The 16478-nt window shown below is 41.8% G+C and overlaps 1 protein-coding gene across 1 annotated transcript in view; it reads left to right on the top strand.

The window, feature by feature from the left end:
• The first annotated feature begins 347 nt into the window (after positions 1 to 347).
• The window catches only part of SLC16A10 (solute carrier family 16 member 10), a 156838-nt gene continuing 140707 nt past the window's right edge, over positions 348 to 16478 (top strand). The window contains exon 1 of the mRNA XM_024216030.3: positions 348 to 882. Coding sequence (XP_024071798.1) covers positions 522 to 882 — 361 coding nt within the window. The 5' untranslated portion in view covers positions 348 to 521. The remainder of the gene's footprint in view (positions 883 to 16478) is intronic.

Genomic DNA, 16478 nt, shown 5'->3' with positions numbered 1-16478 from the left:
GGGGGTGGGGGAAAGGCCTCGTGGCTCCCTCTTGCTGCGCGCGAGCGCAACCGTTAACTCCCAACTCCCCATCTCGCCGCGCGCACACCCCCGCCCCGGCCACTCAGCACAGCCGCCGCCGGAGCCTGTGACACGCAGCGGCCCCGCCCCCACCGTGTCCTGGGAGGGGGCGTGACTGCGCCCCTGCCCCATCCAATCGGAGACGCGGTAGGGGGGGGATATCCTGCTGTCGGACACCCCCTCCCCCGAGAGGTGCCCCTTCAAAATAACCTGGCGAGCCAGGGGTCGGCGTGTGTGAGGGGACGGGGCAGGGAGAGGCTTCGTACCGCCGGGGCTGCACAGTAAGAAAGGGGCTTCCCGCTAGGCGCCGCGGGATGTTCCCAGCCGCCCTGCTGGGCTAGCGGGAGCGCAGCAGCCCCTTCAGGCAGCCGGAGAGAAGCCGCCGCTGCCCCTTCTCGTGGGACGGGGGCTGTCGCCTGTCCCCTCGCCCCGGCTGCGTGCGGCTGAGGGAGCCCGCGGGGATGACGCTGAGTGAGAAGCTGGAGACGCAGGGAGTTGGGGGCGCTCCCGACGCTTCTGCTACCCTCTTGCCCTGCCCGGCGCTGCGGGAGCAGCAGGGCGCCCAGGCGGCGGCCGGGGAGCCGAGGCAAGAGAACCTAGAGGGGTGTCCAGGCGGCCAGTCCGCTCTGCTGATGGCGGGTCCCCCGGAGGGGCAGCAGGGGGCCGAGCCCCCTGAGGGCGGCTGGGGCTGGGTGGTGATGCTGGCCGCCATGTGGTGCAACGGTGCGGTGTTCGGCATCCAGAACTCGTGCGGCGTCCTCTTCGTCTCCATGCTGAGAGAGTTCGGCTCGCAGGACGACAAGCAGCTGGTGTTCAAGACAGGTGAGCGGGGAAGCTCCCCCCCGCCCTTTTCCGCCGTGCCCCTTCCTCGCTACTGCCACCCCCCTCCTCGCTGCGCCCCGCCACTACACGCGAACCCCTGTGTGCATGTGAGACGTCTCTGGCAGTCCCCAGGTTATGTGATGGTTAGTGACCACCTATGTGAGAATCAGTATCTGAGGGTGGGTCTGTCTACAGCGTTTGAGCAAAAAAGCTTCTTTCTTTAACGTGTTGTAAAAACCTAGTGTGGGCAGGATAAAGTAAATGTGCAACTTGCCCTGTCTACACTAGGATTGTTAGTTGGCACATTATAAACACACCTTTTCCTTAGTGGAGACATAGAGATGTAATTTGGCAATTTAAATGTCCAAAAATATTCTTCCCTTGAAACAACAGGGAGCAAAATCTTCCATCTTCAGAAGGAGAGACATTGTACCTTCTGTCCTGGCTCTATAAAATGAGCCATGGGAGAGGAGGTGTCTGTGTGAGAGGCAGCAGGGAGAAAATTGCTGGAGGAAGGTGTAGGTATCATAATCTAGACACTTGTCATTATCTTTATTGGAGATTTGTTTGCATTAGGAAAAAATCTATTTCAAATTGTGCTTAGGTAAATGTTATAATTATTTCCCTCACCCTGGCTGATCTAGCAGTGGCAAAACCAACTGATAAATGAATCCAAAACAGTGTATAGCAGTATTTGAAGTATGTTGAGGTTAGGATTAGGCCTTGTCTATACTCCAGGCACTACAGTGGCATAGCTACCAAAGGTAGACTTTTTTTGCTGTAGGAACACCAATTTCCCAAGCAATTTCCTCTCACAAGGTCAACAGAAGCATTCTTTCCTTGACCTCGCTGTGTCTGCACCCGGGATTGGGTTGGCATAGCTATGGTTCTCAGGAGGTGTAGATTTTTTCACAACCTTGGGTGTCATAGCTGTGTCAACCTACACTTTAGGTGTGTAGACCAGGCCTCAGAGGTTGTAAAGGATTTTTTTCAAAAATTTAAATTATACCTGATATTGGACTCTGAGATATGCAGGATTTTCAGATGTAGGCTTACTAAAATCCCAAACGCAAACTTAATTTTAGTAAACACTGAAGAAATGCTAGTGTCAGACACCTCCAATCACATTCTTTCTTAAATCTGCTGTTACTAAACTGAAATGCTCTATGTAGAAATATGTGCTTTAAAAAAATACTTGAAAGAATAATTGCTTCAAATGAATGTTGGGTTCCTGAGGAATCCCAGTGCTATAACATCACAAACTGAACACACGCAGTCTTCTATTCCGACTGTAATGAAATCTGTAGTTGTTTTTGGAATGTCCTTTAAAAGAGAGATCAGTGATAACGTTTCTTGCTTAAATTACCAATGTTGTTACTCTGCTTTACTAAAATAAGTTTTAGCTAATGTAGTAAGAGTCCCACTGAGGAGCAAGCCCTTCAGAATATTCTTGCTGGGTAGAGAGACCACATGGATCTCTGGCTGAAAGAATTGGCAGTGGTCTGGCTCTCTTGACTTTAGGATTATTGGGACCAAAACTGGGATGGAGGGAGAGACACGCTTGTATACCCTCCCTTCCACTTTTTTCTTCCTGACTTCAGCATTTAAAAGATGAAAGCTTTGTGCTAAAACTCATTTGCCTCAATTTTCTTAGCATAGTCTGAAGTGAGTAGGAAAGGCTTGGGGAGTCCAATTAGAAAAGTGCCAGCAGTGAAATGTGAGTTTTAGAATTGAAGCCTAGCCTCCTACTTCTCAGGCCAGCAGTAGTAGGGTGTGAGAATAGGAAGAATTCTGGATATCAAGATATGACTACACAATGGAGACTATACCAGGATAACCCCTTACGTTGGTATGTCTACACTGCAGTTAGACACCTGCTGCTAGCCTGTGCCAACTGACTGGGGCTTGCAGGGCTTGGGCTGTAGGGCTGTTTAATTGCAGTATAGATGTTTGGGCTTGGGCTGCAGTCTAGGGCTCTGGGACCCTCCCACCTTACAGGGTCCTAGAGCCTAGGCTCCAGCCCAAGCCCAAATGTCTACACCACAGTTAAACAGCTCTACAGCCTGAGCCCTGTGAGCCCAAGTCATCTGGCATGGGCCAGCCCACAATTTTTTTTTTTTTTTAATTGCCATGTAGATGCAGTCTACGCGGATGGAAGACTGTTTGTTTGTTTGGTGTAGGAATACCATTTCCCCCAAACAGTGGTAGCTACATCAACAGAAGTCTTCTTCCTTCAGAATAGCAGTGTCTACACTGGATATTAGGTCAGCATAACTAGATTGGTCAGGGATGTGGTTTTTTTCCCCCCACCCCTCATAACGTAGCTGTGTTGACCTAACTTTTAAGTGTAGGCCTGGCCTCAGAGGAAGTCAGCACAACCAAGCTGATGCAGCATCCAGATTGCCATGGAAGGGAATTGGAGTCAGGAAAGGCAGATTGCGTTTAAAAGACAGCTTGGGAAAGGGGAAGAGTAACCAAAGAATAAAAATAGTTCCTCTTTTAAAAGGATGGAGAAAATTTAGAATGCTCAGACCATGCAAATGTGTACAATATCTAATCACTCTATATAAGAGACTAGATAAAGTGTAATTCTAAGATAGCATTTAGAAGCTGAGCCTATGGGTAGGTCCTTATGGATTCTGTCACTGTGGAATTTGCTATGGAATTCAGCCCTTCCCACAGAATTGTGCTCCAGAATCTCAACTCTTACTTTAATTAAAAAAAAAAAATCTAGCCCTTATAGTTTCAAAGATAACTTTGAGAATGTGAACTGTGCAACCCAATGCCTGTCTGAGTTTGCAAAGAACCTGAAACAATGTTTCTAAGAGATGTGAACATCCCAAATCCTCTCATTTGGAACCTCATGGACTCTGATTGTGTCTGTGGAAAAATGCTAGATTCTAAGATTCTACAGAATCAAGCACTTTTGCTGCTACTGGGCACCCAACATTTTGTGTTGTCTCCCTGCCCTGCTGGGACATGTCAACAGCTGCTGCTTGCTCTGCACCTTTTCCCACAAAGGCGAATTAAACGGATTATAGCGCTACCGTACTGTTTCATAGAACCAGGCAAGGGTGGTTGGGTAATGTATGTGCCAAGGAGCCAGAGCTTGGGTTTAGTTTGCAGCCAGGGAGTGAAAGGAGCCAATAGTGCAGGCTGGCCAGTTAGGCTGCCTAGAGAATACAGCAGCAGCTGAGGCCTGAGGAGGTAAGAAGATGAACAGATTAACTTCCCCCAGAATTTAGGAGCCTTACCTGCAAAATTTTGTTCCATTGTGCCATAGTTTACATGCACCCTGCTTATAGAGATCAAGAACCTTTCTTAAAGGGACATTGTTAGACTTCACACTTCTGTTTAAAAGTATGCTAGGTACATAATTTTCAAGTAATACCCATTGTTACTATGATTTGAAAGATACTGGTGAAAGTCTTTCACGTTTTTTTTTAGTATTCAGTGATTATTTTTTTTTTTCATACAGCACTTTTGTTGTTTTCCTTGTATAATCAGTCGTTTTCTCCCTCTGTGTAAAGATCCTTTATAAGCCTCAGCGAGATGCAGAAAAATATTATACATTTTCTTTTAAAAATAAAATCAGGGCATACTGTTTAAAGGACACTCTATCAGACAGGAATTTTACAAATACTATTCCATTTAAAAATGCAAGTTGATAGTATCCTTTAAAACACACTTTTAAAATAAATCCTTTTCTTCTCCTTGGAAATTGTATGTTATCTGTATGTGGAATGGAAAAGGGGAATGGTAATGGAGTATGGAGGCTCTTAATGCTTAGTCTGTAGTTCAGATCTTTTGCAGGTCTGTAGTGATAAAAAGCAATTATCTGATGGTTGTTGCTTGACATAAGTCAAAGGAGTGGAGGATACCAGTCCATGTTGCATTATAAGAGAACATCATTTGGTACCTGTGCTAACATTCATCATAGAGAGATTTGCAAGGTGAATTACCCAGTCACATCTAGGTCTTGTCTACATTAGTGAAATTTGACATTCCAACAACTGTTGGAACCTGAAACATACCATATATCTGCACGGGTGTGCTGTACTTGCTCTGAAAAGACCAACAGTGACATCTGTCACCATGTTGATCAGCACTGGCAGGTTCAGTGCCAGCATAGACAGCAGTGACTGGCATAAGAGTTTCACTGATCTAATTAGTCCTTCTGTGACCATCCACAGTGTATTGGGCGCTGCTTCTGTAGCTTAGCTTGTCCATCTTCTGGTCCAAGGGCAAGATTTCTGAAATCCTTCACTTATACAAATAGCTCTGCACACCCTCTAGATCTCAGTGTGCACTATTTATGAATAGTATTGACTTCTTTGCGACTTCTGTGTGTTAACAAGTCCACCTTAGAATATGTCTCAGAAGAAGACAACATTGTATAAGCGTGCTGCCAGCTGGCCTAAGGCAATGATCCAGGTGCTTGTAAATATCTACCTTAGGCAGGCTCTGTAAGCTGTAACATCCTGGTGTACGGCTTTGTGTCTGAACAATTGCACACCTATGAAGGCTGAGATAATGGTGGACAACATCCAGACACTTGAAAATGGGCTGTTGAGGGACCAGCAGGATGGGGAGGAGAATTCCGTCTCCATTGGCCTCTCTGAACTGGGGCCCAGTGATACCTGATAATATGAAGAGGTCTTGGAATGACTGCAGAGACTTGCAGGCTGGAGAGGACAATGACCCTGGAGGCCAGGGGACATCTACACAAGGTAACTATTTCACTGATCAGAGTTGGTTTTGTATGCTTGGGGAACAGTTTTCTGGAATCTAATGAAGACTGGAAGTCTCCCCTCCAGTAAAATTTGGCTTCAGTGCCACGGGTGCAAGGAGCAGGTCCTCTTTTTCAAATGCCAGAATATAGAAAATCTCAGGAGAATTGTGTTGTAATAGGTTATGTATTTGGCATGAAGTCTGAGGCTGTGCATTACATTGTACCATTACAATTATACCAATAAAGTAGACCAGTGTACCCATACAGCAATCTGGTTTTATCTTACTGAAATTGTGTTTTAATCCTGCCTTTCTGCTTAATGTATGAAATAAAGGCATGCACATATGTGAGGATAAAATAGCTAGGAATCGTAGCTATGCCCAACTAGCGAATGCAGGAGGGCAATCCTATAAAGATAACTTAAGCTTGGCATAACTTTTTCCCCTGTCACCTGTAATAATCTCAAAAAAATGTTTCGTTAAACAAGTGCAATATCTTGTCAATCAAATTAGTGAGTAATGTTAACTCTCACCTGTGCTCACAAAGAAATTTGTCAAGTATCAGAGGGTTAGCCGTGTTTGTTGCTTTTTACAGATCCAGACTAAGAGTCCTGTGGCACCTTTATAGACCAGGGGTCAGCAACCTTTCAGAAGTGGTGTGCCGAGTCTTCATTTATTCACTATAATTCAAGGTTTCGTGTGCCAGTAATACATTTTAACGTTTTTAGAAGGTCTCTTTCTATAAGTCTATAATATATAACTAAACTATTGTTGTATGTAAAGTAAATAAGGTTTTTAAAATGTTTAAGAAGCTTCATTTAAAATTAAAATACAAAGACCCCCAGACCGGTGGCCAGACCCGGGCAGTGTGAGTGCCACTGAAAATCAGCTCGCGTGCCGCCTTCGGCACACGTGCCATAGGTTGCCTACCCCTGTTATAGACTAACAGATGTATTGGGTATTCACCCACGAAAGCTTATGCTCCACTTCGTCAGATGAATGTAGTGGAAATTGCCAGGGGCAGGTATAAATACTCAGGCAAGAATCAGTCTAGAGATAACGAGGGTAGTTCAATCAGGGAGGATGAGGTCCTCTTCTAGCAGCTGAGGTAGCTGCTAGAAGAGGACCTCATCCTCCCTGATTGAACTAACTTCGTTATCTCTAGACTGATTCTTGCCTGAATATTTATACCTGCCCTTGGAAATTTCCACTACATTCATCTGACGAAGTGGGTATTCACCCACAAAAGCTTATGCTCCAATACGTCTGTTAGTCTATAAGGTGCCACAGGACTCTTTGTCGCTTTTTAAAGAAATTTGTGTCTCTCCAGTTCTGGAGCATGTCCTCTGCACTAATCATTGAAAGTAACTCCATCTGCAAACTTGTCAACCGTACACCTGCTTGCTTGAATGGGTCTCTCCCTTTCCTTGCTAGAACTTGTATCACATATTTCTCCCCCCCCCCCCGCCCCCTGGTGCCTGTTAACTGGCAACAAGTAATTCTTGTTTAGCCCATTGGTAGTGTACATGTGTTCCAACCCTGCTCTGTATGCAGTTTTCCATCTCCCTCAAATCCTGTGCTTTGAGCTAATGTGAAATTTTGGAGATTTCAAGGGCTTTTTTACCATTTTGAATCACAGGACTGAATATCTTGTAATAAGGCACTGAAATTTGAAAGTAAACTATTTTTATTGTATTTCTTGGTATTCCAAGGACTATCATAAATCCAATATTCTTTTACTTTTTTCCTCATTTCAGAGACCACTTCTGCAACAAGGGTGTAAGTGGGAAATGCTGGCATGTTACAGAGAAGGACTTGGGAGCACAAGTGACAGAGTGTTTGGCAAATTGAAGGACAAGGAGATGAGCCAAAAGAAGATCTGTTCCTCAGCCTTCAGAGGGATGTGAAAAGAGACTGACAGAATTTAAGTTCAAGGATGAAAATTCTACCATTTTTGAATGCCACGGCAGACCTAGATAGGCAGAGAGCAGAGGCGTAGCGAGCGCCCTCCGACCGGAGGGGGCCCCGCAAGGAAGGGGGCCCCTAAAAGTGGCAAAATAAATACCACATTCCAGTTTCTGCATTGTAAGGGGCCCCGCCCGGACATATGTTCGGAGGGGGCCACGTTCTTTGTTGCTACAGCCCTGGCAGAGAGAATCCATTATGGACTCCATATATCCTGATACAGTAATGAGGGACTGCAAGAGCTCTACTGTAAGGGGGTACATGCAACATCAAAGGCAGCTTGGTCAGTTAACCCATTCATGGGTCCCTGCACCTGTTCAGTATGTTCAGTATTCTTGGCATAGTGCTGTGATATAGGACAGGAGAAGCTCTTATTGAACTGCACAATATTCACCTGCTCTTTCCTTTAAGGCCCAAAACACTCCATTCCTGCCTGTAAGATGGACATGAATTTCATGCCTCAGTAGGCCAGAAAACAGAATAGAGTTGGTTACTGTAGATGGCCTGCATGTTTAAGAGAGAGATAATGCCAAATCAATTTTAAGTACAAGTGTACTTTTTTTTTTCTTTTGAAGACCAAAACTATTTCATTAATCCATTACCTTCCTCAACCAAAACTATAAATTCAGAAAACTACTTCTGTTTTATGAGGTCAAAGCTTATGTGGGAAAATATATTTAGTAGCATAAAATGCATAATTAAATGTTAGCTACTTAGCTGCCTCAGTGAAGTCCATACCCCCCAATGTGTTCTGTGGAAGGGTTTAAGTGTGTTAACCATTGTCTTACCGTTGTAACATTATGGTTCACTGTTTGTAACAAGAGTAGGCTTGTGTAACTTTATGGGAACAACTACCATAAAACCCTTTCAACCATTTATTAAATACATAATGTAAAAACTTGTCCGTCTGACATTGACATTAAGGTAATGGAGTGGCTGATATGGAACTCAATTAATAATGAATTAAAGGAGGGTAATATAGTTGATTCCAATTACTATGGGTTCATGGAAAGTAAGTCCTATCAAACTATCAACCAAATTTTTAATGGCATCAAAAAGTTAAAGGTAATAGCATTGATCCAATCTATTTAGACTTCTGTCAGGTGTTTGACATGGTACTGCATGACATTTTTGATTTTTAACAAATTGGGATACAAAATTAACATGGCACACATTAATGGATTAAAAACTGGCTAACTGATCTGTCACACAATGTCATTAACGGAATCCTCATTGAACGAGTGAGTTTCTAGTGGGGCCATGCAGGGATGGTTCTTGGCTCTATGCTATTTAACATCTAACATACTTTTATCTGTGACCTGCAAGAATACTTAAAATAATCACTGATAAAGTTTGCAAATGACAAGCAATTGGGGGGGGGGGGTGTTAAATCATCATCTCATTAACATTTTTTTAGTCCCCTCTAATTTTGCAATCTCCTTCTAGACCTGATGTGATTAGTATTCTATTCCATGTGATGTTTTCTTCATCTCATTCCTTATGCATCCTAATACCTTGTTTGCTTTTATTTTTTGAAATCACCATTGAGCAGAGATCTTCATTGAGCTGTCTATAGTCAGGCCTAGGTGCATTTTATGAGTTGATAGCTAATTTAGAACCCTGTAAGCTATATGAGCAGTTAAAATGTCTTCCTCCTATGTGACTGACTTTGCATTTATCAACTATTTGTATTAGTATAGTGCCTAGGAGCCCTAATAATTATTTCCATTTTCCAAATTCAGTTGGAGTGTGGAAAGTGAAGCAGAGAGAGCTAGCAACTTGTCAGACCTCACATACTGTAGCAAATAACTGGCAAAATGTGGAATAATGCTTTCTTGACACATCCTGATTCCAACCAAGCTGCTTCTATAAGAGTTCCAGTGCCTAACCACTGTTGTAAATCACTATCTATGCTAATATCTATTTAATTCTATATGAAGCAGCATATCCATACATCATATTCCATAAGTATTAAAGGTGTTTTTCCCCCATGTTTGCTGATCACCTTGGCCACCTGTATGATCCCATAGAGGTGTGCTTTAACGCAGGATAAAATATTGACATCAGCAGAATACTCAAAACAACCTGGAGTCCTGAAACTTCCTTTTAGTATAGTGCAGAAAGAATTAAAAACTACTATATACAGATTCACCAAATGATGACTACAAAATACTACATACTTGGGGGGGGGAAGCTTGTCCATGAACTTTTTTATCTTTATCTGCAAACTATTAAGTATTAACTGTAATAAAAGGTAAATGGGTTTCTCACTACTACTCAGTGCATTACATTGCATATTAAGGGTCCAAACCGTACAAATAAAATGCATGCATTGACTGGTACAAATTCACTAAAATCTGACCCTTAACAGCACTATGAGCCACTATTGCAAACCCTGAGATTAGGAGAGCTATGTACCAGCAACTCCTGTTAAAGGTGTTGAGCCCTCACAATTCCCAGTAACTCAAGAGAGGTTTAAAAAATGTAGAGGTGTAAAATTGTTGAACTGTAATTGATAGACACTGAGGGAAGGCACTTAATCTTTATGGTCCTTTCTATGCTACAGTTATAAATGTCAACACATTATAACAATTTGATTTTTGCATGTGTAGATTGGAGCAGTCTGTTATATCACTGGGCATAGCTGTGTTGTAATTGTAGTGCAGATGGGGGTCCAAAATGATAGATATCTAAATAGGCTTCCAGACTAGTACATTGTGCTAGTAATGTACCAAACTGGTAAGTTCAGCTGGCATTTTAAACTGGTGGATGAGGCTAACGCACACCGTGTGTGTGTGTATAATATATATAAATTTTATTTTTGGTATGGGGTGGAGAGAAAGAGATGGGGCACTTGAGTTGGCAACGTGATCCTCCTTCATTGGAAGTGTTATCATTTTTCTTCAAAGCAAATAGGATTAGATCCAAGAAACTAAACAGCTGCAGTATATATTTTGGAAGGTCAGTAGGGAAAACCTATAATGGAGAGGTTTTAAAATTTCTTCTGTTGAGCCATTTGAAGAGAGATCATACTTGGATTCCTTTAAAATTTTTTAAAATATTGTTTCTTCCCGCTCCTAAATCATGAAACTTGGGTTCTCTTCTGTTTCATATTGGACTTTTTTGTTTGTTGCTGAAGTAATGGCTTTGTCCCCTTATACTTTCTATTTTTAAGCGTGCACTCATGGGGATAGCTATTTTTGAGAGCATATCTAAAGGTATTCAGTATATTTGCACAGGAAGCTTTTTTTTTTTTAGTGAATCTCTCACATAAGATTTTTTTCTTATTCTCAAACCAGAGTCTATTAAAATTGTTTATATAATTAGGGCTTTAAAATCGTCAGTGGAAAACTTAACACTGAACTCCAGAGTTAAAAGAAATTAAATCTCCATATTTATAACTTCTGTAACTGCTGGGTGCATGCAGTAGTTTGGAAAATTAAATCAGCCCTAAGAAGTTTTCTGGCGGCTTGAATAAAATGTATAAGCCTGAGATGTGTGTTTTTAATCCTATCAAAACAATCCTAATTCTCACAAATTGAAGTGCAGGTTGCCAACAACTTTATACCTCTATGCTTTTTAAAATCTCATAGACAAAGTACAGCAGTTTAATGAACCTATATACTTTCACACAGTGAGATAGCTGACCCTTAAAAGTGAGGGGGGGGGGGAGCACAGAGTCAGCTAGCTATAGTGGGAAGGGAGGGATAGGATGCCGTGTAGAAGACTGACAAGGGCAGTATTAGGCTGTGTATCCACAGTCAGTCTTACTCAGTATGCCTTTCCTCTGCTGTTTAGGGTTTTTTTTTTTTTTTTATATAAACGCTGGCAAGTGCCACATTGTATGCTGTTAATGCTACCCCTGAGATGTAGAATAGTTTTCTTTATATTTAAATATATTTATAGCATGCCTCTTGAAATGCCCCTCATTTCAAGTGATCTCATTCATCTTATTCTCAAAGTTACCAGTACCACAAACTTCTTGTCCTTGACTTTTCACTTCTAAAAATATTTACAACAGAAATAAGATTTAAAAGATATAGTTATACACTGAAGGAATGAGTCCCATGTCAGTGGGAGTTTCCTGCATGAATAACTTTTTTGTGTTCCTTGTCATGTGAAAGATTCAAAATATTTCACATTTGGGCCATAGTAGGTTGAGAGCTGTTACAGCAAACTAACATTTTACTTGGCTTTTAAGTAAATCTTAATGCATTTTTATTGAAACCTTTACATTTTTTTAATAAGAAACATGTTTCTGATTTTCTCTGAGGAAAATGGGTGTAATGTACTATGTCAACTCTGCTTGTTGTACCCCAAGACTTCTGCTTGTTTTCCAAGCTGATGCTATAGTGCATTACTGAGGGACCCATAGATACCCAGTTAGCAGGAGTGATCAGTGCACACAATTCCTCCACAGAGATCCCACCCTTGCTGGTCTGGTACCAAGCTCAAAGTCTGATACTGTTTTTCCATTAGATTGTCATTTGTGATTTCAGTTTCTACTGCTCGTTGTAGATGTTAGTGATCACAAATGTTCTTTGACCTTTATGTGATTTCTGTATTGTGCAATTGTATAATATACACCCTAACTTGCTACATTAAAAAAACTGTAGCAAAATCAATAGAAGAGGGCTTATTCTTAAATCCTTTTAGCTGAACATACTTTCAGTACATTATCAAAATACCTTGAAGTAAATATTTGTTTACTGATTTGATTCTTTTAGTGAGCACTACATTTAGATATTTTTAAAAAATGAACACTCACAAGAAGCATTTAAAATCTACTAAATGTGACAATTGCGAAGTAATATTCTTTACCCTATGTATAAAAATTATATGGTATATCTGTGCTGATAACTCCTCAACTGGAGTATTGCAGCCAAGTCTGGGTGCCACATTTCAGGAAAGGTCCAGAGGAGAGCACAAAAATGATTAAAGGCCTAGAAAACAACCTATAAGGAAAGACTGAAAAAAATTGGTAGCTGAAAACTGTTACGTTCCTCCTCAGTCATGTAAAAGTTTGTTACAAGGAGGAGGGTGAAAATTGTTCTCCTTAACCTCTGAGGATAGGACAAGAAGCAACGGGCTTAAATTACAGCCAGGGAGGTTTAGGTTGGACAGTAGGAAAAAATTCCTGACGGTCAGGGTAATTAAGCACTGGACAAATTGCCTAGGGAGGATGTGGAATCTCCATCATTAGAGGTTTTTAAGAACATGTGGGGAAACTTTTTTGGCCAAGGGCCACATCTGGGAATAGAAATTGTATGGTGGGCCATGAATGCTCACAAAATTGGGGTTGTGGTGTGGGAGGGGGTGGGGGAGTGGGGCGCGTGGTGGTGGTGAGGGCTCTGGAGTGGGGCTGGGGAAGAGGAGTTTGGGGTGTAGGAGGGTGCTCTGGACTGGGATTGATGGGTTTGGAGGGTGGGAGGGGGATCAGAGTTGGTGCAGGGAATTGGGGCATGAGGGGAGGCTCAGGGGTGCAGGCTCCGGGCGGCGCTTACCTCAAGCGACTCCTGAAAGCGATGGCATGTCCCTTCTCCGGCTCCTACGTAGAGGTGTGGCCAAGCGTCTCTTTACACTGCCCTGTCTGCAGGCAGCACCCCTGCAGTTCCCATTGGCTGAGGTTCCTGGCCAATGGGAGCTGCAGGGGTGGTGCTTGCGGTGGTGGCAGCGTGCAGAGTGCAGCCCCCTGGCTGCCCCATGCGTAGGAGTCGGGGGGGGGACGGGGGGGACATGCCACTGCTTCCGGGAGCCGCGTGGAGCGTCCCCCAACCCTGCTCCCCGACTGGAGCGCCAGAGTGGGGCAAGCCCCAGACCCCACTCCCCAGTGACAGCTCAAGGGCCGGATTAAAACAGCTGATGGTCTAGATCCAGCCTGCAAGCCGTAGTTTGCCCAGCCCTGGGTTAGACAAACACCTGCCAGGAATGATCTAGTTATTACGTAGTCCTGACTTTAGTGCAGGGGACTGGACTAGATGACCTATTGAGGTCCCTTTCAGTCAAACACTTCTATGATTTTATGTGTGCTGCATGATGAGGGTTTGCCTCCCATTGCCAGTCCCTTATGAAAATGACTCTGTTCTTGCATTTAGAAAAGCAACTTAAGAATTTTTGTACCAAGATATTTTACTATGAACTATTGAGAATCTAGTGGAACCACAAACAAATGCCATGGGAGATAATCTCTGATAACATTTTGCTATAGTAAAGAAGACGGTTGAACTGTATTTTGACAGCATTAAAGTAGAAATGGTCAACACTTTTGATTATGGTTATTGTGTGGGTTAAGGAATAAAGCTGAGATTGAAATACTGAGTCTTAAAGCCAAGGCATTTGTGCATGATTTACTGGTAAAATGACCTGGGATGTTTCACAACAGAAGCCTGTTTTTACACAGCTTTTCACATGCTGTATATACAGCATGTACAAAATTTGACATTAGCCATGTTACTATGTCTAGGAATATGTTGTACTTCACTCTTCATTTATGGTACATGATAGTAATTCATTTAGTTTCTGTTACTCAGTTGCTGTTGGGGTAGTAAATGCTTCATTTGTCACTAAATCAGCCATGTGGCAACCAATGTTATATTCAGTGTACTACTGATGGTCCATTTCTAATTTTCCCCTAATATCCAGTGTGTGTTCGGCATCTGGGCTCAGCTCTGCAAAGTGCTGAGTAACAACTGGAGGTGATGAGCACCTTGCTAGATTGAGCCATTCTAGAAAATGATTTCTCTGGTCTTCTAAGATTTTGTTTACTTTTTAGCTAAATTCTTCATGGGCAACTACTTTACTTCTCTCTCCAGCATTGCTTTTGTGTTTTTTGCCTTACACAAATGAAGAGGAAAGGCCCCTGATTTTCCACTTGCAACAGCTCTTTCAAAATATCCTTTATTGGGTTTTTCTGATCTGTCTGTGTTCAGCTCTGGCCTCTGCCTGCAGTTGAGTTGCCCACAGTGTTCTACACTTTTGCCAGTGCTCAGACGCATTGTAACCAGAGAAGAAGTGGACGAAGATGAAATGTCTCCTTATCATTTTAGTAGTTTTTCCATTATTCTAATGACAATATATTTTAAAAAATGCTTTAATAAAGGCAAATTGTAATCCATTTCAATCAGAAAGAAAATAAGGTACAAGTAACATTTAATCCAATTAGTGTATCTTCCTACTCTAATTGTGATGACTGTGAGCATCTGGTGGCAACTGAGCATGAACTGTGGAAAAAAGTCAAAGCAACCTAATCCTCATTATTTCTGCTCACTGAAGAGGATAAATAAATTACCAGGCACTAATCTTTGGATAATTGCTCTGATTTGAGTTGGAGATCTTAGTTCTGATATAAATTAGTTCTGTAAGATTGTAGAACTGTCAAAACTAGTGGACTGTTCAAAAAAGCCTAATAGATGAGTGAATGCCATGAGCCTTCATTTTTGTTCTCATTATAACAGTTATAGTGAAACCGTGGAATCCATGTATTAGAGACAGACACTACTGTCTCCGTTTGAACGTCACCAAAACGACACCAATTTTCAATTGCATTTTACATGCATGATCATAAACTGAAATAGAATATTTTTGGAAAGTTTGAGGACAAGGCATTTGTGGAATAAGAATCCATAATGAAGTATATTTTAATTCAGTGTACAACCCATGCTCAGTGTGGCTCTCTGTCAGACCTGGGTCTTCTAGCTCAGGCAGTGTAGAGACTCATGCTTTTATATTCAGAGGTCCAGACATCTTCCCCAGGGACATTGTTACGTATGGAATTTTCCCAACTTTTTGAGGTTTCACATACCTTAAACAGCTTGGCGTTCAAACTCCACATTTTGTTTTATTCTGTTCTCAATGAGAACTGGTGCCTTTGGCTAATTTTGGACACTTTGGCTGTATCTTAAAGTTGTTAGCTGAGGCAGCCTCATGAGGTCCAAGAGGTGTGCAAGCTGTTCACACATTCCTTAGAATGCTCACAGCTGCAAGTTTCCTAAGGTAAATACTGGAATATTTGGAGTGGTATCTGCAATATGTTGCTTGTAAACACGAGTTGCAGACTTCATACAGTCTTTATCCATGTGTACTTTAGGATGCTCACAGTGTATGCCATAACTCTGTTGTAAATATTTTCCTGATTCAAATTTATTTACATTTATTGCTGCTACACATGTCAAGACCAGAATATAAGCCATTTCTAAACTACTGACATTCCCATATACACAACTCATGAATCTAGATTTAGTTGAAAATACATATCAAGAACTTTAGGGAAATAGATCTTTCTAAAGGAATATGACTGTAAAAAAACCGGACACTTTAAAACCTGAAAATTAAGGTGGCAGTTCATGATCTGAAAGTATAGAAATGAACATAAGAGGACCCAAACAATCTGAACTGTTTTGTCAATCAACACTCAAAGTTCATTCAAAACTGGGAGATAAGTGTGCTGTTCAGGCATCAGTTATCACATCAGTGACACTTAAAAAGCAAACTACTTTCCCCACCCTTTAGTACTTGTGTGTAGAAGTCCTCTTAAAAGAAATCAGCTTTAAAAATTGGGCTTATACCTTTGTTTTCTTCTTTGTGATATGTATTGATTTCCTGAAAGGTTGTTTTTACATTTAAAAAATTGAGTTTAGTTTATTCTGATTTTCCAGGAAAAACAAGGAACATAGGAATTGCCTTCCTGGAGCAGACCCTCAATCCATCTAGTCCAATAAGAACAAATAAAAATTAGCAGGCTTCCGACATCAGACACCATGCTACTGAAACCTTATTTTTAGAGAGGGAGAAAGAGAGTTTTATTCTGATTAAGTAGAACTAATTTTTATTTTTGTCGTCTATATACTTAACTCAAGTGCCTGAAAAACCTGTTGGAGAAAAGATACCTTTGTGAAGGAAAT

The sequence above is a fragment of the Terrapene carolina genome, unplaced genomic scaffold, assembly GCF_002925995.2.
Source record: "Terrapene carolina triunguis isolate 2854851 unplaced genomic scaffold, T_m_triunguis-2.0 Scaffold42, whole genome shotgun sequence".
NCBI classification, from domain to species: Eukaryota; Metazoa; Chordata; order Testudines; family Emydidae; genus Terrapene; species Terrapene triunguis.
The sequence above is the reverse complement of the archived record's forward strand: the minus strand, read 5'-3'. Positions and strand labels throughout refer to the sequence as shown.